This window comes from Lethenteron reissneri, chromosome 10 (assembly GCF_015708825.2).
Source record: "Lethenteron reissneri isolate LAM-NWPU_2019-01 chromosome 10, ASM1570882v1, whole genome shotgun sequence".
Classification (NCBI taxonomy): domain Eukaryota; kingdom Metazoa; phylum Chordata; class Hyperoartia; order Petromyzontiformes; family Petromyzontidae; genus Lethenteron; species Lethenteron reissneri.
The window spans coordinates 11,441,021-11,462,078 of record NC_083788.1 but is presented as its reverse complement, the minus strand read 5'-3'; the positions used below and the strand labels follow the sequence as shown (position 1 = coordinate 11,462,078).

At 47.6% G+C, this 21,058-nt stretch overlaps 2 protein-coding genes across 5 annotated transcripts in view; one reads left to right on the top strand and one right to left on the bottom strand.

Annotated features, from left to right (window-relative positions):
* MARF1 (meiosis regulator and mRNA stability factor 1) overlaps positions 1-763 on the bottom strand; it is a 38,175-nt gene extending 37,412 nt beyond the window's left edge. Inside the window, 1 exon segment of the mRNA XM_061548849.1 lies at positions 617-763. The gene's annotated coding sequence lies outside the window, so the exon portion shown is untranslated.
* Positions 764-4,717: 3,954 nt separating this feature from the next.
* LOC133340557 (multidrug resistance-associated protein 1-like) overlaps positions 4,718-21,058 on the top strand; it is a 52,347-nt gene continuing 36,006 nt past the window's right edge. For all 4 annotated transcript variants that reach the window (XM_061548861.1, XM_061548859.1, XM_061548857.1 and 1 more), the window contains exon 1: positions 4,718-4,918. In XM_061548861.1, the coding sequence (XP_061404845.1) occupies positions 4,877-4,918 (42 nt within the window). In that variant the 5' untranslated portion in view covers positions 4,718-4,876. The remainder of the gene's footprint in view (positions 4,919-21,058) is intronic.

The window sequence follows — 21,058 nt, the reverse complement described above, 5'->3', positions numbered from 1 at the left end:
TTGAACGCAGCGTGGAGAAACAGTGGTGGTGGTGGTTGTTGTTGCTGCTGAAAGGCCGCGTTAATTTACTCCCGAAGTTATTCAAGAACGACTTATTTGTTGTCACGAGACCGTCTTGAGGAAGGCCCATCGCCTTAAGGAGCCAATTAAGCCACCAAAACGCACACAACGCAGTAATAGCGTTACACAATTGCTTGTTACGTAAATTTCAGTTGCGTTAATAGACAAGGCCAATACACTTTTTTAAACGCACGAAAAGGTGTTGTCCCTGCTCAAACGAAGGATGTAGCTTTGTACAGCCCCGAGGTAGTAGTCGGGAATTGTAAGGTCCAATAACAGGGGCCAAACCGCGCTTAGAACAACCGCGGCAAACACACCTATGGACAAAACACAAGCGCTTCAAGTGAAAGAAATAAGCTAAATAAAAACCTACACAGTCGACGCGTTTAAAACGAGGCTTTGTCTTAAATATCCAACGCTCCGTGTGTTTTTTTAGGGCATTCAAAACAATACGGGTACAGTGCGCTACTGTACACAAAAGCCTTGGGCCTACCGTGGCCCCCCCAAAACATTTCAATTGAGGGGGGGTGGGGGGGCCAAATTGACCTTTGTTCACCTGATGATTTGTCGCTTTGCCAGCCGAGTGTCCTACGCTTCAGGTTGCAAGTTGTCCCGTGAGAGAGGGAGATGAGAGAGAGAGATGAGGGAGAAAGCCGCCTCACTCTGGCGAAGGAGCGAACGCCAAAGGCCGCCCCGGGGCGCTACCGTCTGCCCTGTAAACAGCGGGCGGCTGCCGTAAAGATCACTTCTTGTCACGTGATGTCGCAAAGCGCCGCCGCTTCTCAGCCCGCGAGCCCTCCCCCCTCTCTGTGTGGGTCGTAAAACGACCGTTGCCGTTAAATTAGTAAAATGGCGACTTCCCCCCCCCCCCCCCCAGTCGCCGTCACCCCCCCTTCGACCCCTCCCCCCGCCCCCCTCCGACCCCCCCCCCGCCCCCCTCCAACCCCCCCGCCCCCCTCCGACCCCCCCTCGCCCCCCCCCGCCGCAACCCCCCCCCCGCCGGTACCCCCTCGTGACGTCATCATCGACACGAGTGTGGCGTCATTAACTTGGAGAATGGCGTCATCTTCGCGATTGAAATTACGTAATGCCCCTAATAATTTTAAACCGATTTTTATCAGGCGAAGTCGATGACGATGATCCATTTGGTGGAAACAGGTCCCTGCGGGGTGGGCTGGTAGGATCGAACAAATGAATGGCTATAATGAAATTTCACACACGCGGGTGTTACGATACGAAGGGAGAGTTTGAGGCCTAGTTCTAGGCTTTAGGCCTAGCTGTAGGCTTTAGGCCGCTGTGAGTAAATTTTTAATTTAAATGTTTTAATTAAAAACTATCTCAGGGAATTATAAGGGAATGTTACACTTGTTTAGCCAGGAAAGCCTCACTGAGTCTAAAGGTTTTTGTAGGGTCCTGCCAAGTGTTTGCAGTAGGGGGCGATGTTGCTACACCTAATCGGACATCGGACGGACGGACGATATAATCTATTGGAGGCTGGTTCACTTCGTTCCTACCAGTAATAATATCCCATTAGTCGATTCACTAGTTTAACATATTCAGCGGATCGATCGATTTTAATGGTCGATTCATCGACGTCCATTCGACTTAAAATCGAAATTGGCTTGTTTATTTGTGGTCGATTACTCGGGCCCCTTTATAAATGACAGCTGTCCGTCGCCCTGCAAAGGCGGGAAACCCCAACCCTCACTAAAAGCCACGCCCATCTTAGATTGTGACGTCACAAACACCCTCCCATGACCTCCAGTCCAGCGGCACACGAGGGATCAGAGGACGCGACTATTTCCCCGCTAACTGTTTACTCGTTATCCAATCCGTCGAGTTGATTGAACCGTTGATCGGTAGAATACTCGATTATTTAAATATTATTTTTGTAATATCTGTGTGCAATTGTTGCATTGGTATTTATTGTGGTTAGTTACGTGAGATGACAATCATATTCATCACTTTACGGCCTGTGTAGTCTTTCATGACAGAACCGTTTTGGGTTGCCCCGATATGGATCATTACTTTCTCACAACCATGAGCCAACGGCGGAAATTCCATATTTCTATGCCGGGAATATTTTGTCCATAAGGTAAGCACTGTAGGATTCCCAATAAAGTGTCGGAAACGCGTATGCACACACCGCCTGTATCCACTTACCTGCAGTTACAGCCAGAGGTCTGTAGGGTGTGCTAGCCTGTACAAGGGGATAGAGAGAGCTGATGATGATTGCTTGTGTTGCAATCGAAACGTCGTAGTATGCTATTATTTAATTTATTATTTAATCTTTATATGTGACTTTACCGAAAGAACCAGAGAGAGAGAGAGCTGGACCCGAGTGAGGCTGGGTTCCCCTCCCCTACCCCAGGTGGGGGGCTGGGGGAGGGGCCCTTCCAGGATCCTCTGGAAGGTTCTATAAAGGGGGCGGTACCGGGGATGGAGAGTCCCCTGGAGGTGGATAAAAGGGGCAGTGCTACGGAAAACGAAGACAGAAGACTAGCGAGACGAGGACCATGGGACCTTGAGCCCGACGTCCTTGTAAGGGCCGGGCCGAGCTTGGACCAGTGGTCAGGACCCGTACCTTGGCTGGGTCTGGTCAGTCAGCCTCGCCTAGGGCACAGATAGCCGGAGGGCTGGGAGCCAGGTTACCCAGTGGGAGGGCCGCTAGCTCGGAGGCTGTACCTACCTAGATAGGGGAAGTTAAGGGAGTTCTGTAATAAGTTACAATTAACCGTGTTGCCTCTAAAAGGACGTCTCAAGTCTCCATAAGGGGCCGTCCATAAATGATGTCACGCACCTAGGGGGGTCAGACATTTGTAACCATGTGTGACAAGGGGGGGGGGGGGTTGAGAAATGTGACGTCACATAAAAATGAGCCACTTTAAATAAATTTAGACAACACGTTCTACTTAATTATATAGACTTTTTAATAAATGTTTTCTCCTACAACATCAGAGTGCAGCGGCACATTAAATTAAATACGCACTACAATGACAATAGTTTAAAGCGATATGAAGCATGTTTTATTTGGGGGGGGGGGGGCAGAGCTTTGTGACGTCATATTTGAGGGGGGGGTCTGACTTTTCGTGACGCCGTGTGACGATGGACGGGGGTTGTCAAAAATCGTCCAAAATCGCGTGACGTCATTTATGGACGGCTTCTAAGAACTAACGACACACCTATGCATCATCTGCCTCGGCACGTGTTATTTCCGGTCAACTATGAGTCTGAATGACGCAAGAGATTTTATCTTACTCACATTACCATAATGCATTTCGTAACACTTGAACAGGTCTAAAGTTGTCTATTTCTTTATCACTGCTGCCTCTTAGTCTGTTACAAATGTATGTTGAGAGTGTCCTAAGGCAAGCGGAACACAATGCATGTATTCAGAGGCTGCAGATGGTTTTTAGCAAAATGCACCACGGCTGATTGCTTTGTATACATTTCTTGCCATTTCTTGTATACATTTCTTGCCTGTTATTTTAGAGACTCGTGGTTATCCGGTCTGCACATTTTTTTCTGTTATGATGTGGGGGGGGGCGGTTCTTTTCGTAAGTTATAGATTTGATAATTTAACTTGATATACGTTTCCATACCTGTCAACCCCTTATCAGTGCCTACGTTATTACAGACCAATTCAGACCTTATTGGTCACCCCGTGCCCTTATAAATCTCAACGTTCATCCTACAAAGTCCCATCACAAGGTAGAAACACAAACAAATAGACATTTATTTTTTGTGTGTCCGTATTGAATTGGCTGTACGCCGTATGGACCTGAAAACTAAATTCCCCTGTAAAAGAATACGAGGTAAACCGAATGGGTTGACAGGTATGGTATAGTAGTGTAGTGTATAGTGAAGTGTATAGTAGTGTAGTGTATAGTGCAGTGTATATCATACCTGTCAACCCCTTATCAATGCCTACGTTATTACAGACCAATTCAGATCTGATTGGTCACCCCGTGCCCTTTACAAATCTGAACGCTCATCCTCCAACGTCCAATCATAAGGGCGAGAAACACAAATAGAAAAAATGATGTGCTCGTATGGAAACGGCTGTATGCCGTATGGACCTGAAAACTCAAATTTCCTGTACAAGAACACGGGGCTAAGGGGCCGTGCATAAATGACGTCACGCACCTGGGGGGGGGGGGGGTCAGACATTTGTGACTATGTGTGACGAGGGGGGGGGGGGAGTTTGAGAAATGTGACGTCACATCAAAATGCGAAACTTTAAATAATCATAGACAACACGTTCTACTTAATTAAATATACGTTTTAATAAATGTTTTCTCCTACAACATCAGAGTGCAGTGCCACATTAAATACGCACTACAATGACAATAGTTTAAAGCGATTTGAAGCATGTTTTATTTTGGGGGGGGGGGGGGCAGAGCTTTGTGACGTCATATTTGAAGGGGGGGTCCGACTTTTTGTGACGCCGTGTGACGAGGGGGGGGGGGGTCAAAAATCGTCCAAAATCGCGTGACGTCATTTATGGACGATCCCTAAACCCGTCTGGGTTTGATACGGTTCAAAAAAAATTTCACCTAACCAATATGGCTACCGCCCCCCCCCCCCCTACGGTCCCCTGACCAACATGGCCGCGACAGGTCACGTGTCGCTGTGACGTCAACGTCGTTATATCCACCCCCCTCTCCTCCTCATCATCATCCTCCTCCTCTTATGGGCGCGGAGCTCTGTTCGGCTTAAACATTAAACTGGCGGAACGCGGCCGCGCCAATTACAATTTTGCGCCTCTCTCGCTTCATCTGCAATCCGAGATCGCTCCGAGCGTCCGTCCGGGGCGATGGACGACTTCTGTAGCGTTGACGGCTCCGATCCCTTATGGGTAAGTGAGCGTGCGCGTGTTTGTCTCGCCGGTACATTGTGTAACAAACAAACAACAACAACAAGACGTGTAATGGCATTCCATTGATGTGTTTTTTTTTTTACTAGTTTACGCTTTCCTCCCAGTAGTTGTGTTCACGTGCAACAGGGTCTGGCAAGAAGTGCGTGTCCCTCTGCGTCCGGCAGTTTATTCATAAATAGCACGTGGCTATAGACGTTAGTACAGTACAATAGCGTGCGTGTGTGCGTGTGATATAATTGGTTGATTCCGGTGGATAAGATACCGTCGTTATCACAACGATAATCCCTTCCCTGCCCTTTGTCAATAGCGCAGCTTGGGTTGAAAGGCCTCGCTCGCTTCGTTAAAGTCGTGGTGTGGTGGTGGGGGGCTTGTATGACCATACTTCACCACTCTGGTAGTGGGGTTAAAGCAGGACGCGGGCCCAGGGAGGTTTTAGGGGGGCGCCAGGAATCTGTTCGGATGTAACTCGCCCACTGGGGTTGTCGAAGAGCCGTGACCGGGGAATCGAACCCGGGTGGGCAACTTCCCCCCCCCCTAGGTCGACTCGGCCTCAAATGAGTACCTGGTGCGGTGTGTGTAAACATTGTGGCTAGGGAGACAAAGGCGGCCGGGCGAGGTTTGTTGACCGGCCCGCTCGTGTGCCACAGTGCCGGCCTTCAAAGGGTGCTAACTCGCTGACAGCTCTTACCATCCCAACATCCTTGTTACAGCTCTTACCATCCCAACATCCTTGTCACAGCTCTTACCATCCCAACATTCCTGTTACAGCTCTTACCATCCCAACATTCTTCTTACAGCTCTTACCATCCCAATATTCCTGTTACAACTCTTACCATCCCAACATTCTTGTTACAGCTCATACCATCCCAACATCCTTGTCACAGCTCTTACCATCCCAACATCCTTGTCACAGCTCTTACCATCCCAACATTCTTGTTACAGCTCTTACCATCCCAACATTCTTGTTACAGCTCTTACCATCCCAACATTCTTGTCACAGCTCTTACCATCCCAACATTCTTGTCACAGCTCTTACCATCCCAACATTCCTGTCACAGCTCTTACCATCCCAACATTCTTGTCACAGCTCTTACCATTCCAACATTCCTGTCACAGCTCTTACCATCCCAACATTCTTGTCACAGCTCTTACCATCCCAACATTCCTGTCACAGCTCTTACCATCCCAACATTCTTGTCACAGCTCTTACCATCCCAACATTCCTGTCACAGCTCTTACCATCCCAACATTCTTGTCACAGCTCTTACCATCCCAACATTCCTGTCAGAGCTCTTACCATCCCAACATCCTTGTCACAGCTCTTACCATCCCAACATTCTTGTCACAGCTCTTACCATCCCAACATTCTTGTCACAGCTCTTATCATCCCAACATTCCTGTCACAGCTCTTACCATCCCAACATTCTTCTTACAGCTCTTACCATCCCAACATTCCTGTTACAGCTCTTACCATCCCAACATTCTTGTCACAGCTCTTACCATCCCAACATCCTTGTCACAGCTCTTACCATCCCAACATTCCTGTCACAGCTCTTACCATCCCAACATTCCTGTTACAGCTCTTACCATCCCAACATCCTTGTTACAGCTCTTACCATCCCAACATCCTTGTTACAGCTCTTACCATCACAACATTCCTGTTATAGCACTTACCATCCCAACATCCTTGTTACAGCTCTTACCATCCCCACATTCCTGTTACAGCACTTACCATCCCAACATCCTTGTTACAGCTCTTACCATCCCAACATTCTTGTTACAGCTCTTACCATCCCCACATTCCTGTTACAGCACTTACCATCCCAACATCCTTGTTACAGCTCTTACCATCCCAACATTCTTGTTACAGCTCGTACCATCCCAACATCCTTGTTACAGCTCTTACCATCCCAACATTCGTGTTACAGCTCTTACCATCCCAACATTCCTGTCACAGCTCTTACCATCCCAACATTCCTGTTACAGCTCTTACCATCCCAACATTCCTGTTACAGCTCTTACCATCCCAACATTCCTGTCACAGCTCTTACCATCCCAACATCCTTGTTACAGCTCTTACCATCCCAAACTTCTTATTACAGCTCTTACCATCCCAATATTCTCGTTACAGCTCTTACCATCCGAACATTCCTGTTACAGCTCTTACCATCCCAACATTCTTGTCACAGCTCTTACCATCCCAACATTCTTCTTACAGCTCTTACCATCCCCACATTCTTCTTACAGCTCTTACCATCCCAACATTCTTCTTACAGCTCTTATTAGGGGGTGGGGGGGGTGGAAGAGATCGTTGTCTTTGTGTGTCGGGTTATAACACACGCCGCTGTCGTCGTGGCGTGTGTTATAACATTGGCGAATTGTATCAGGACGGCTGCCTTGCCCCACCGATAACCGGCACCCACTTATTGCCGTACAGTAGCGGTGGACTGACGATGACCATCACCACATCCGGCTATTCACGTTCTCCAACCCGTGCGGGCACCTTTAAAAAAAAAACTATTTAAGTTTTTTCAGTTTCATGTATTAGGTGTAGCCCTGTGAGCAATTCGGCTCTTGAATCGGGTGCAACCGCAACAAACAAAAAACATGAATAAGAAAACATCTTAAAGTGACTATGTGCAAACAGAAAATTCAAGAAAAGACAGCAAAATATTGCAGAAAAAGCACCGTACACCAACACTGTGTGCAAAAATCCCAGTGGAATGCAAGTCAAACAACAACAACCACAAGACAACCTAGATTAAGGCCGTCAGTCTAACTCCGTACTACAATAAACAAACACGGACAAACCTATTGAGTCACATTGTTTACGACCTCATCCGGCTGCAAAAACAACAACAACTACCATTAACAAGCACCGATCATAATCCGATCGTTATCCCTGACCCAGATTCTAAAACCCTCGTTTATTATCCCCTAAACCTCACTCGTATCCGTTCACCTAACTCGACACTTAACCTTTACACGTGTGTATTACAGTATCTATGTATAAAAGCCCACACTGGGCTTAACTTTAATTTAAAACTCGATGTTGCGTGTACGTGTTTTCTTTTGAAGCCGTGATCACCGCGAGAATCGTGAATTGCCGATCAAAAACGACAGCTTTGTGGTTGACATCGCTCTGACAGCGATAACAAAGGTGCTGAATGGACCCAGGCTAATCTTGATCAGCACTCGAAGGTTAATGAGGAGAGGACGTTCTTGGTACAAGGAAGTCTTTATCAGTAAGCAAGGTGGGGGGGTGATAGAGTTCACGTCCCCTGACCCTCGCAGCAACATTTGATGACCAGGAAACGAGACCGAAACGTTGGACAGCTCCCGGCTTTTAAGTTTATTGGCATTATATTTTGATTCAAAGCTTTCGTGACTGCAGGGATTCATCTTCTTGGTTCTTTCGGTAAAGTCACGTAGAAGGGAAGTAATAAAATAATAAAAATAAAACATAATAAAATAATTCTCACGACGTTTCGGCCACAACGCAAGCAGCCGTCATCAGGTGAATAATTCAAGCAGCCGTCATCAGGTGAATAATTCAAGCAGCCGTCAGGTGAAGACTTCTTCACCTGAGGACGGCTGCTTGCGTTGTGGCCGAAACGTCATGAGAATTATTTTATTAAGTTTTATTTTTATTATTTTATTACTTCCCTTCTACGTGACTTTACCGAAAGAACCAAGAAGATTTATTGGCATTGTTATGCGGGGATGGTGTGGTCACGTTTCGCCGGTTTTACGGCGATTTTACACGGCAGCATCCGCGATGCTTCGGGGAGATCCGTGGGACCACGTGAGCTGAGCGGCAGCATTGACAAGACCTAAAGGCATCGATATTGCAGAAAAAAACGCAGTGCAGAGGTGGTAATCGATGCGATTAGACTTGAGAGAATGACTAAAAGGCTCCATGAAATGCACCAAGACTTGACTCGCGTGCCCACAGGCTTATTAACACTGGTTTTCCCTAACCGTAACAACGCCACTGATCCCTACACACACAACTCCGTGCCGTATACGGTTATGTGTAGGCCGTACATAACCATATATTTAATCCTGCACCAAACCATAGCCCCAAGCTACCCAGCCTTGCACCCAACTCTATCCCTACACCTAACCCTGGACACTACTTAACTCGAACTCGGCACGAAGCTAACACGAACCATAACCAGATGCACATTACTAAACATTGACCAGACAGCGAAACCCATACACTCGGTATTTATTTTGCGTTGGTATTATATATTCGTGGCATTTTAATTTGCTTGTTAAGCGTACTTGAGCTCTGTGTACCGCTAAATTATGCATGGGTGTGGTCAGAATGCAGCTGGTCGATTGATCTGCCCTGTAAGGACGATCATCACACCTGCTATGTAAGACTTGTTACTGCCTTTCAGTGAAAGGGCACATCCGTATAAAATACTTGCAACTCATTGCCCCGTGCAATTCATCTCATTGCCCCGTGCAATTCATCTCGTTGGCCCGTGCAATCCATTGAAATGCACTACCATCATTAGACTCTCTCATCTCCTGGTGTGTCTCAACTAAACCCCATCTGACCGGTGACGGCCTGAACATTTGTTAAACTGTCCCCCAAACCTTACACAACCATTGCTGGTTGCCGTGCCGTTGTGTTGGTTTAAAGTCGCGCCCCATAAGAAGCGTGACATTTGCGTAAGGATTTTTCAAAGTTAGGGAAGGCTTGGGAAAATTGAAGGTGTTGTGGCAAGTGAATGTCGGACGAGTGTGTCTTGATGGTGGACGGAACGCGGTCTAGGCTTGTTGTGTCACGCTTGTGAGAAGAGAATGCGTGGTTAAAATATTGCTTGAATGTTGCATGATTATTAATATTTGAGAGCGGGGTGATGTTATAGGCTTATTGTAAGGCCTATGATAAAAGGGAGTGTGGTAAATGATTGAACGCTGCTTGTTTAATATTTCAGCATGGTGTTGAAGTGTGACTATAGGCTTGTTGTAAGGTGCCTCTGAGTGATTTTTCAACAAAAGGCACAATATCCGTGTTATTTAATTACTTATTTTTTTATATGCCAGAGGGGGGTTCGGGGCCAGATTCCTGGCCATATGAGCCAAATCCCAAAATCTTAATGTGGGTTTGTCGGTCACACGGCCAGGCCAGTTCACGTGTGCTGCCGGTTGGCTCCGAAGAGTTTTAAATTTAGAAATCTGTGGGAGCACCTCGAAGAAGTACTTGTGCCTGGATCTGCTTGCCTGATAGCGAGTGCGCCCTTGTATGTTCCCTGGGCTGCTCCCTCTTCCGCATATTTCTTTATTTTTTTTAAATCGTTACATTGAAAAGGTGTAAATGAGCCACCTCTCGATCAAGCCTCACTTGAACTCTCCAGGGGTCACATGCAGCTCGTGTGCCACAGGTTGGCAACCTCCTCTTCATCGCTCATCGGATTTCTCCAGGATAAATAAAGATTCAAATTCTGACATGAAGTGCATGCCAACTGTATGTGTGTATATCCATTGTAATAATAATTACAGCACTAAGTCGATCCACTGCTGGGTGAAGGCCCTCGTAAGGATTGTTCGATCGTACTTTACCATGCTGCTTCCTGCAGTTGGGTGAGAGGGAGTGCCTAGGAATGGTTACGGTTCTAATTTTTTATTTGAAATATTTCACCTGAGAAATCCCTTGAGATGAAACATGGCATTTGCAAGGGTGTGCTGGGTGTATCGATCGCTCGCTCGCTCACCATTGTTGATTTTTTTGTTTATAATTGTGACCGGGATTCAAACTCTGGTCGCCGTGCTCATCATGCGGCGCGATAACCCACTGTGCCACCGCTCTAGCCCCCATGTGTCATTTGCATGAATTAGTTTATGTTGCGCGTTGGCATTTCTGTTGTGTTTGTGACGTGCATTTGCCGTTGTTAGTGTTATGCAATTTTACCAGAAGTTTGCACGCTTGTTGTTCTCGTTATTGCCTGTGTGTCGCTTTTGCGTAGCATTGATACATGCAGCAGCACAACCGTGAGCTACTGACGCAAAGCCTGCGGCTCGGAGTCAGAGCATGTGACTCCCTACCTGCCAACAAGGCAAACATGGCTTTATAACTGGCAGGACGGAGGTAGAAACGTGCGTTTCGGAGTATTTGGCTGCTATAATTTTACACGCGGATAAGCCACTGAGTTGAGCTATCATTTGTGGCCTGGTCGCTTCTGAAAAAGAGCTATGCAGCTCAATGGGCCTTACCTGGTAAAAAAAAAAGTTTCTTTTTTATAGTTTAGTTTACTCTTCCGCATGCTGGCTGCGTGTCATATACAATTGGTCAGCTGTCATTTCCGCTTGAATTTGATAAATACATTCTTAGGAAAAACGCACAGTGTGTACGGCTCTGAAGGTGTTTTTTAATCTGATCATTGAACAACATTTACAATTAATCACAGGAAGAGCAAGCGTTTCCCATCGATATTTGACTGGACCTTATTGTCCAGATTATAAGATACACTTTTGGGAGCGCATCTTGTAATTTGGCAGGTGTGTGTGTGACCATCTTACTGTGCGGAGCGTATTATAATCCGGAGTATACGGCAATTGCCTCGGTGATATTCTGCCTATCTGTGCAAGCGCACAGGGTGATTAGTCTTACATTCTCATGATTCGGGGTCAATTATCTACAAATATTTCCGGTTGACATGAGTCTCGAAGGCCAAAGAGTCCGGACCACAACTATATTTTTTTAGAGACATCCGGAACGAGGACTATTTATTGGTTTGCTTACAAGTTCCTTGTTTTTTTGCTTACACTTGGCTTTCTTTGGTTGGCTTGGGGAAGTAGGGAGGCTACTGTCATAATATGTTATGAGTTCTTCCCCTAAAAAATGTATAATCATGCTTCAAAGCCCTTGAAAAGATGCTGATGGTGCACGATGGTTTTTCCCATGCCGTATCGCTCATGGGGCTTGTGTCACCGTACTTCACCTTGCTCGTCAGGGCAGGTTGACAAGCGTCTGAAAGCGGGGGGGGGGGGGGGAGGCTACGAGGTGGCAAAGAGGTGAAGGTGCCAACACCTTTGAATGCTTTGTGTGTTTTGTCCAGGCTCCCTGATTTTCCTCCCACAACATACATTCACAACATGTGGCTGGTGTTAATAGCATGATACAAACTCCGGTAAAAGGATCCTCCACATAGCCGTAACAGACTTTTGGGGAAAAGTACTATTTGCAAACTCCTCCGAAAGCCAGCACAGAACACGAGGGGGGTGTGTGTCCAGCACCTCGCCTGGCAGCCTTTATCTCCTTAAGTGGCGATGTTTACATACTGCATGAGGTACTCATTTGAGGCCGATCCGAACTAGGGGAGGCCCAGGACCGGTTCGGATAATCGTCACTGGTTATTGGCCGTGAGCGGGAATCAAACTCGGGTCGCCGGGTTCGTAGCGCAGTGCGCTCACCGCTACACTACCCCTCTTGGTCGCGTACACACATATGCACACAAACTCCGACAAGATCATAAGAAGCAGCCCCCCCCCTGAACTTTTTTTGCTTTTAAAAAAGTACATTTAATAATCAGAGTATAATAGTGATGACCGTGCACATTTGCTATAACCGCCTCCCTCCGCTTTGCCAAATAATCACCATGAGTGTGCATCCAGCTGTGTCGGTGACTGCTCGGTAATTCGGTATGACTAAGCCTTAAGCGGGTCACGCGGTCACCCGTTTTTAGTCGCAGAGCCGCACCGGCGTTGTTTGCTTCAACGCCCGCGTTTGTTTGCCGAGTTCTGCCGTCCTAGCCGCGTTTTGCGCAGCGGTTGGAGTCGACCGGCGGCGGAGGAGCGGCACGCCACCCCGTGCCCGTTCCTGACACCACAACCCGAGGCTCCGCGTGGGAGTCAACGGTGGAGCGACGGAGCGGGGCTATTTTAAATATAACGCTGCACGCGCACCTAGGGATCTCACCGCAACCCCCACACCGCTGACTTTACGTGACATTACACTGTACAGCTCAGGCACAGTGCCATATGTTATCCATCCGTCTATCTATCCGTTTGTCCGGCCAGCCAGTCGCTCGTCTGTCTGTCCTGTCCTTCTGTCCGTCTTCTGGTTGGTCTTTGGTCCATCAATATATTTTTACATCTATCCATCGCTATACGTACATTCATTTGTTTATCTGTCCATACATCCCATATTTTGGCTATCCGTCCGTTTATCTGACCGACCATTCACCCATCTGTATGGCTATCTGGCTGTCTTCTGGTCTGTCCACTCTCCTTCAATATATTTTTACAATCATCCATCTGTTCATGTATAAATTAATTAATTCAGTTGTTTATCTGTTAATACATACATCCACCAACCCATGCATCCAATGATCTGTTCATCTGTTAAAATCGATTGTAAACGACACGATACACCACGTGGAACGATGAGTTTATGAATCAACGATCGATCTTTCATAAGTATCATTCACTATCGTTACATTTGGGATGATGGTGTGAACGACACTGTACAAACGAGACAGAGGTAAACGTTTTATTTACTGAATCGTGATTCCCAGAATTGGGACAATTCATGAAATTGCGGCATTTGTGTGGAGGGTGATTTGTAGCGTGCCGCCTTTGCCTGCCGTGTCGGGCCACATTCCCAGCGTCTCAAACCCATGCACACCCATGGCGCTCGGACGACAATCGCCCACCAGAGGACCGCTGTAAATCTGATGGGGGACCCCCACATCGCGCAGGCCTGGGCCCCTTCCACACCATGCTGATTAAATCGGCTGGGCCTGGCTTTGAATTTTTGTATCCTTTACAACTAATGTTCGAAAGTGTTATTTGGAAATTGCGATGCTGTTAGAGACGTATGCAAGAGAAAACCACCCATATCGATGCAAGGGTTGCTCATAACTAAAAGAAAGCAGTGTGAAATGGATCGGCTCATTTGGCCAAGGCGATGATGTCACGCGCCGTGCACCATGTGACGACGCCGTGCGACTTGGAAGGTGACGATATTACCGCTGATTAAATGCTTCCGATGAAAAACGAACGTCGGAATACATCGCAGAAACCATGGAAATGCATGATTTGTCCTCGTTTTCCCACCCAGTGTACTGCATTCGTATTGCGTCGTCGGTATGTCACGAGCTGATTTGGGATGATCGCTCACGGAGAGCAGTGCACCACGCTGTGTCAGAAAATGGCCGCAGAAGCTGACGTCACAGACTTCCTTCAAAAGTCCCTCTCCGTTGTGCAGCGGTGGAAACGCAGCGCGTGGATGACACCACGCAGTTAGTCTGGTCGAGCATGACCTCCACACGGGTGTTGGAGGAATGGGTGAGTGAAGTTGACGGGAGCAGTCACCCTGGTGTTGTCGCTTGGTGGTAGCGCGCCGTTCGCTCTCTTCCGTGTGAACTGCCGGGTTATTCCGGGCTGCCCGTCACAGGAGGCCAAGACCACCCAGGTGCCCAGAGCTCCGTAGGACGTGACGCGTTTTTAATTCCGAGCCTGGTGGGGGGGGGGGGGGTTTGGAGGGGGGCCGTAAAAGCAGCCGCCTTTGCCCATGGACATCGGTTGCCAGGGGAGGCAGTGTTTGAAATGAAGAGGAAAAGGTCAACATTCCCTGAAACCTGCACTACACCCAGCGCCCCCCCCTCCCCCCTTGTGACATGTAACCATGAGGAGTACGAGCGTTTGTGTGGTGCAGTGTTAAAGTTAAACTTTGTAGACGTTTTAAAAGCTCAGGCATGGTGGAACATGCCCGAGAGCCCAACGATTTGGAGGCAAAAGAAGCCGCAGTTGGCTCACGGAAGATCTTTTGAAAATGCCACACTACTCTTTGGGCCACAATTAGTGTTTGGGGAGATGGCAGTACAGTAGAGCAAGTGAGTCTGCGAGTCCCGTCCGAACCTTCCGGGTGCCATTCCCCCACTCTCGCATGGGTGCCACGGTGGCGAGATGTTAACTACTTCGTCTGGTATACAGGAGGTCATGGGTTCGATCCCGACCCTGACATCTGCTGTATATTTGCAGTTTGCGTGTGTCTCTCCCCGTCGCGTGGATTTTTCCCCGGGTCCTCCGGTTTCTCCCTCCACATTTAGAATCAACATCGCGCGTTTAGAGTATTTGTCTGCTATAAATGTCCACGTGATGAGCCACTTCGTTGAGCTGTCGTTTGTGGCAACGTCGCTTCTGGTTGAAGAAAGCGCCAGGTGTAAGGGGCAGTGCGGGTTCATCCTTTTAACAATCGTTGTGCCGCGTTCATTCATCCGCACGTGAGTGATGGAACGGAGTCTCCTGCAGTCAATAGGCAAGCAATGATTAACCCCCCCCGCCCCCCCCCCCCCAGTAATTGTATGAATCGTCGTGCATGACTCTGGGTTGCGATTTGATTCAACAATTGATTTTTGTCTCGTTTGTTTTGTCTGTCTGGTTAGCCCTGTCTCGCCCTTTCTGCTTGTTTTCTTCGATATTATTATTTTTATTCGCGCGAATTGGTGAAAAAAAATTGCATCATCTATTGCGCACGAACAACGCCGAACCAAATACTTTGTTTTGCGGTGGAGATTTTACGGGATGCCTACAGATGTGTCTTGATTTGTGGTGGAAGTTTATCTGCTACGCTGGGGTCGATCCCAGCGCCTGTCATGAAAATAACCCCAGTTAGCGAGAATCTTTTCCACTGCTCCCTGGTTCGCACGCCCCCTTGCTCGCACAGTTCCGACTCTGTAGCATAAGCGCTCACGATCCTTGTCCAGATAGCACGGTTGACTGCGCACTGTGCGAAATAAGTTCAACATACAGTTCACTTGTTGGTGCCACCTACGGTGGCATTAATTTGATGTTTTGTGGCCAGTGACAGAGAATTCTGTGATTTGGTAATGAGCGGGGTTTGCAAATAATTTTATCATACGCCGTGTAATTAAATGGGTACCACTAATGTTTTGCTGCCTTTAGGTGGTGCCAATTTCTGCCCTGCCTGCTTGCGTTGTAGCCGAAACGTCGTGAGAATTATTTTATTTTACTATGTTTTATTTTTATTATTTTATTACTTCCCTTCTACGTGACTTTACCGAAAGAACCAAGAAGATAATAGCCCCATGTTGGCACATCCGTTAAGCTGCTGCGGAGGTTTTCACTGTTGTGCTGTTGTGTTTTGGCTGTTGTGTGTTTCACCGTTGCGCTATTGGGTTTTCACTTTTGTGCCATTGTTGTGTTTTTCGCCGTTGTGTTTTTGCTTGGCTGCTGTAGTTTTTTTCGCCGTTGTGCTGTAGCTCTCGTGTGTGTAATTTAGGGTTGCGCCGTGCGTTGTTCGGCACGACGTTCCGACGTTTCGCTGCATGTGCCGCGAGCTTCTTTTCAGAAGGAGAGGAGAGAGTTGTGAACTTTCCCGTCTTGTCCGATGGGTTTGCCCGCGTAAAATATTTTTAGCTCGCCTTCCAGGGAGGGGTCCACCCGTAGAACTGACGCGAGGCTGTGAAGATGTACACTGCGCTGCTGTTTGACGTCTGTTTTCTCACTGCGCCATGCGCAAAAGTGCTCCATCTGCTTCCCCGGTTCGCTTCGGGTCTCGAAGCAAAGCGATTACGCAATACTCTTTGCTCGTTCATTCACCCCATTGTCAAACGCAAGAAACCTGAGACTGTCCGCCCATATAATTGCCTTGTAACCATCCCAAGAACAGGAATTCGAGTAGGTTGCCAGAGCGATTTGTGTGGCAGCGCCAGCATTTTTAGAACCACCTTGTTGTTTCCTCCCTTAACGTTGTAAAATCTTCCGTCCCAAAAAAAATATCATGGAGCCGAAGATTCGCGCTGCTTAATAAGACTGCATTTGTAAATGTGATTTGTAACTTTCATCTTTACCCATGTATCGATAGTTCAATTTTACCGAGTGGCTGTGTGTTTTCTTGGTGTGGTCTGGGACTGTTCTTGCTTTCCCAAGCTTTGGACTTGGCGTACTTATGCAATTGGAACGAATATATTTTATCTATTTTACCAATTAATTTTAGTGATTTGCTTACCGTAGGTGTGCTTTGCAGTCCTACCATTTTTGTTCGTTTTTCGTAACGTTCTGACCTGCCCTAACTGGACATCTGTGAAAAAGAGCTTCATAGCTCATCGGATTTATCTAGGATTAGGTAAAGATTCTGATTCTGACTGTTGCAACTGACCACCATATGGCTTTACGTAATTGAGCACGTCATTGTTCACAGTGTATCACCGTTGCAATTCTTGTCATCCATCGTTGTCATGATCATCGGCAGGCCGTTCGTCCTCGCGGAATGCTTCGGGCTCATATTTTTGCATGCACACGCGGCATTGAAACCAGACCAGAAGTTGACGGTTATCCTGGGGACTTTCTGAAATCTCGATACGATTTTGTGCGCGTCACCAGCACCACGGTGGACACGTGGAGATGAGAGGGATGAAATATTCCTACTACCGCGTGCGTGTGTACTTTATCAACCGATCTCAAAACTATTGTCCAACTTTAATTATTTAATAATGGATTACACCTTTTGTGGACATGCTGTGTTTCGGCGTGAATCACGCTCGCGTGTGTCATGTTATGTGACATCACAGTGACGCGATGTATTCGTGCAAATGTGCAGAGTCACTGAACTGGGTTTTGTCGAGGGGGCGAGTGAGAGAATGAGAGAGAGAGAGAGAATTATTCGGAATGTTGGATTGGGTGTGGGGGGGGTGACAGCTGATTGGAGGAGAGGCCCCGGGTCAGTTTTTGTAGAACTGGTTTCACAAGCCTGGAAAGATTTGGTGGGGTGAGCCATTTCACCAGCCAGCCAAAGCCACAGTGCAACATTCCACCGCCACTAGAACTTTCCAGTGAACTTTTCTTAGATATTGTTACAAAACATCCGGCAGATTTCTTTTAGCGTCGTTGATGTCTTGCACATCAGGTGTGTGTGTGATAGGTTTCGGTAAAATCCACTCGCTTGCTCCTGACGCACGCATCGGATCGTGCGCGTGTACGATTCGATTATTTTGCGTGTATATTTGTTTTTCACGTCGAATGTGATCGGGGTCACGTAAACCTCACCGCAGCAGCCGCCTCGAGGCCACTATATGTTCGCCGCAATTACTGTAAGATAAAAATAACTTTTAATCGAACTCTTGAAATTTGCATCGCAAACTCGAATCGTGGAAATCGGCGTATTCCCCTTTTTTAGCGTCGCGTGCCTCGCTCGGCGTGTTTTCGTACCGTGAACAACCCAAAAAAAAGTTTGTTTAAAAAAAAAATATCACATGGTTAGAAAGGCCCCAGCACTCGCCCACCTTGTAAATCCACATGTGCTTTCTGTTACGCAACACCATCAAACCGCAGCATTCTAAAGACTTTCGCGTTTCGTTTGGATTCTTGTTTTTTTTTGGAGTAAAAGAAACTAGCGCTGAGTTTCGCTTGGCAGTTTTTGGTGGGGGTTGTTTTCTCCGAGTGGGAGATTACGCGGTTTATGAAAAAAAATGTGCCAAGAAGCGTGGATAAATGAAAGCACGCTTGCAAAAAAATACACCGAGAGAAAGACGAGAGGAACGCACAAGGATTGGGAAAAACAACCGCAAATAATTTGAATCTGCGTTTTGACGGCTGCGTTAGGAATAGCAAGTTGCGGGGGGGGGGCCTCTGGGCCAGGACACGTGATGCCGAGCCGGAGACGATGGCCAACGGACGAGACTGGTGACGGATTGGCTGCCAAAGGAAGGCTTGGATCAAAATTACGCCCGTGTGGAGGTAGTGGAGGGGAACAAAACTCAGGAGTTTTAGCAATTTCATTTTCTCTTCGGAGTCGTTCAAAAGCGACATGCCCCGGAGTTATGGCGATCGCTTTTAAACACATTCAATTGCCGTACCATGTGCCGTGTGTGTATACTTGAAGAGGCCTTGTGTAAATGTTGCAAGGTTTTTTTTTTGAGTGGTCCACTCTGATGCGGCTACAGCAGAACAATTTTTCCGTTGTTTACATATCGTTTGCTGCTTTCTAAACACGCACACGGTAACAGTGCAATACTGTATATATCACAACAGCCGCAATTCGTCGCAAAGGGGCTGTAATGTCACCACGGCGCTTGTGCCAGGCTGGGAGCACTTTGAGACCTCGTGAAGTTATTCGAAGGCTCGCCGCTGGCAGGAGTTCACGGGACACCCAGGTGCAATGGATGGGTTGACCGAAATGACTGGCAGATAAGCATCTCTATCTGCAGGTTTCCCTCGCTCTGTGCGGTAATAGTAGTAGATGCGTTCCAAAAGAAATTGGCCCATGAGGAGACAGCGGCCTGCCGAGTAGCACACACAGCACACACACACACACTGTACACGCAGTTCACAAACAAATGTTGGCCCACGTTCGGCCGCATGTAGCATAAATTCAAACCGCCGTAGTAGAGCATATTTTGCGTAGAAATAGATCGGCCTCGTACACAGCGCGAGATCGCACAAAAACCGGGACCCACATCGAGCGAGGGGATATCCGTACCTAGTGCGGTGAGTCAACGGCGGCACGAGTGGGTGGGGAGGTGAAATGTGGCCAGGCGTGGTGCTGGCCACATCGCATCCTCCTCGTGTGCAATATTGGTCTTTACAAGGGGCTCGCTAACCGAACTTTACCCAACAGTTTGTTACATGCTATCGGGGGAGATTTTTTTGTGTGTTTGCACGTGTGTGTGTGTGGTGAGCTTGCTTGTGGTCGTTGCTGTGCGTGTACATTCTCTTAATCGGTTGCAAGAGTAACAATACAATACAGTCCAACACAACGACGACTCGCCTCAGTAACTCTTTACATCGGCGTAATTGAATCCTAAATGCGTGCAATATAAGACGATGTGATTGCATGAATCCCTTCTTTAGAAATGGGCTGTCGGGTCGGGAGGAACAAATATCAAGATGTCATTCCATGACCACCTTAGCGCCGCACAAACTCCCGGGCGTTTCCTGGAGCGCGCGTTGGCATGTTGGGACCACTTCCGTTTCAATCCATCCGCTCAAGCAGCTTGACCTTACCCAGCAGGGCTCGTGGTGTCATGTGAGAAAACGAACCATCTGCAGGTCACTTGTGAGATGCCACCAGGTGATTTGGTGGCCGCATTCTGGTCACATTCTGGCCACTTGTGGGCCGTGTGCATGCCGCACTACTGGCTACCTATTGATCAAATTTGTGCCTCCAGCATGCTTCCTCTGCGCAGATTCTTGAGCACATTTTGGCCACATCTTTGCCACATTTAGTCTACTTCTGGGCCCCTTCCAAACTACCACTTGGCACCCTCACTGAGGCCACCTTTACCCCCAAGCTCTCATTCTCTTCAAACGCATCACGACCCCTTACCTCCAGCTGCACGCAACATCTCGCGCATCCGCTAATTTCGTACCCCCAGCTGCCGCTGAAATCTTCATCCGTGTCTGTCACCATCCCGTCTCGAATGTTGCAACTCCTCCAAACTCGAGTGGATCCAAAATGCCATTGCCAGACTTCTCACCATCAGCCTGTAAACAACCAGACCACATCACCTCAATACCCCGCTTCTTTCGCTAGCTTCCCCAAATCCAGTCCCGGATCAACTTCATGATCGTACTCGCCCGCATAAAGTTCATCTTCTTGGTTCTTTCGGTAAAGTCACGTAGAAGGGAAGTAATAAAATAATAAAAATAAAACATAATAAAATAATTCTCACGACGTTTCGGCCACAACGCAAGCAGCCGTCCTCAGGTGTGGCCGAAACGTCGTGAGAATTATTTTATTATGTTTTATTTTAATTATTTTATTACTTCCCTTCTATGTGACTTTACCGAAAGAACCAAGAAGAGGAATCCCTGCAGTCACGAAAGCTTTAAATCGAAATTCACATAAAGTTCCTTCATGGAGTCTCCCCTGCTCACCCTCTCTCCTCTAATCTCACTCTCAAGTCTCCCCTCCAGCCAATTCCTTACCCCAGCTGCTGCCGAAACCCTCATCCATGCCTCCATCACCTTCCCGACTCGAACATTGCAACTCCTCCCAACTCGGGTGGAACCAAAATGCCGCTGACAGACTTCTCACCGGCCACCTGTAAGCGAGGAGACCACATCACCACATCACCACATCACCACAACACCCAGTCCTTTTGGCTGGCTTCCCCCAATTTAGTCCCGGATGAATTTCAA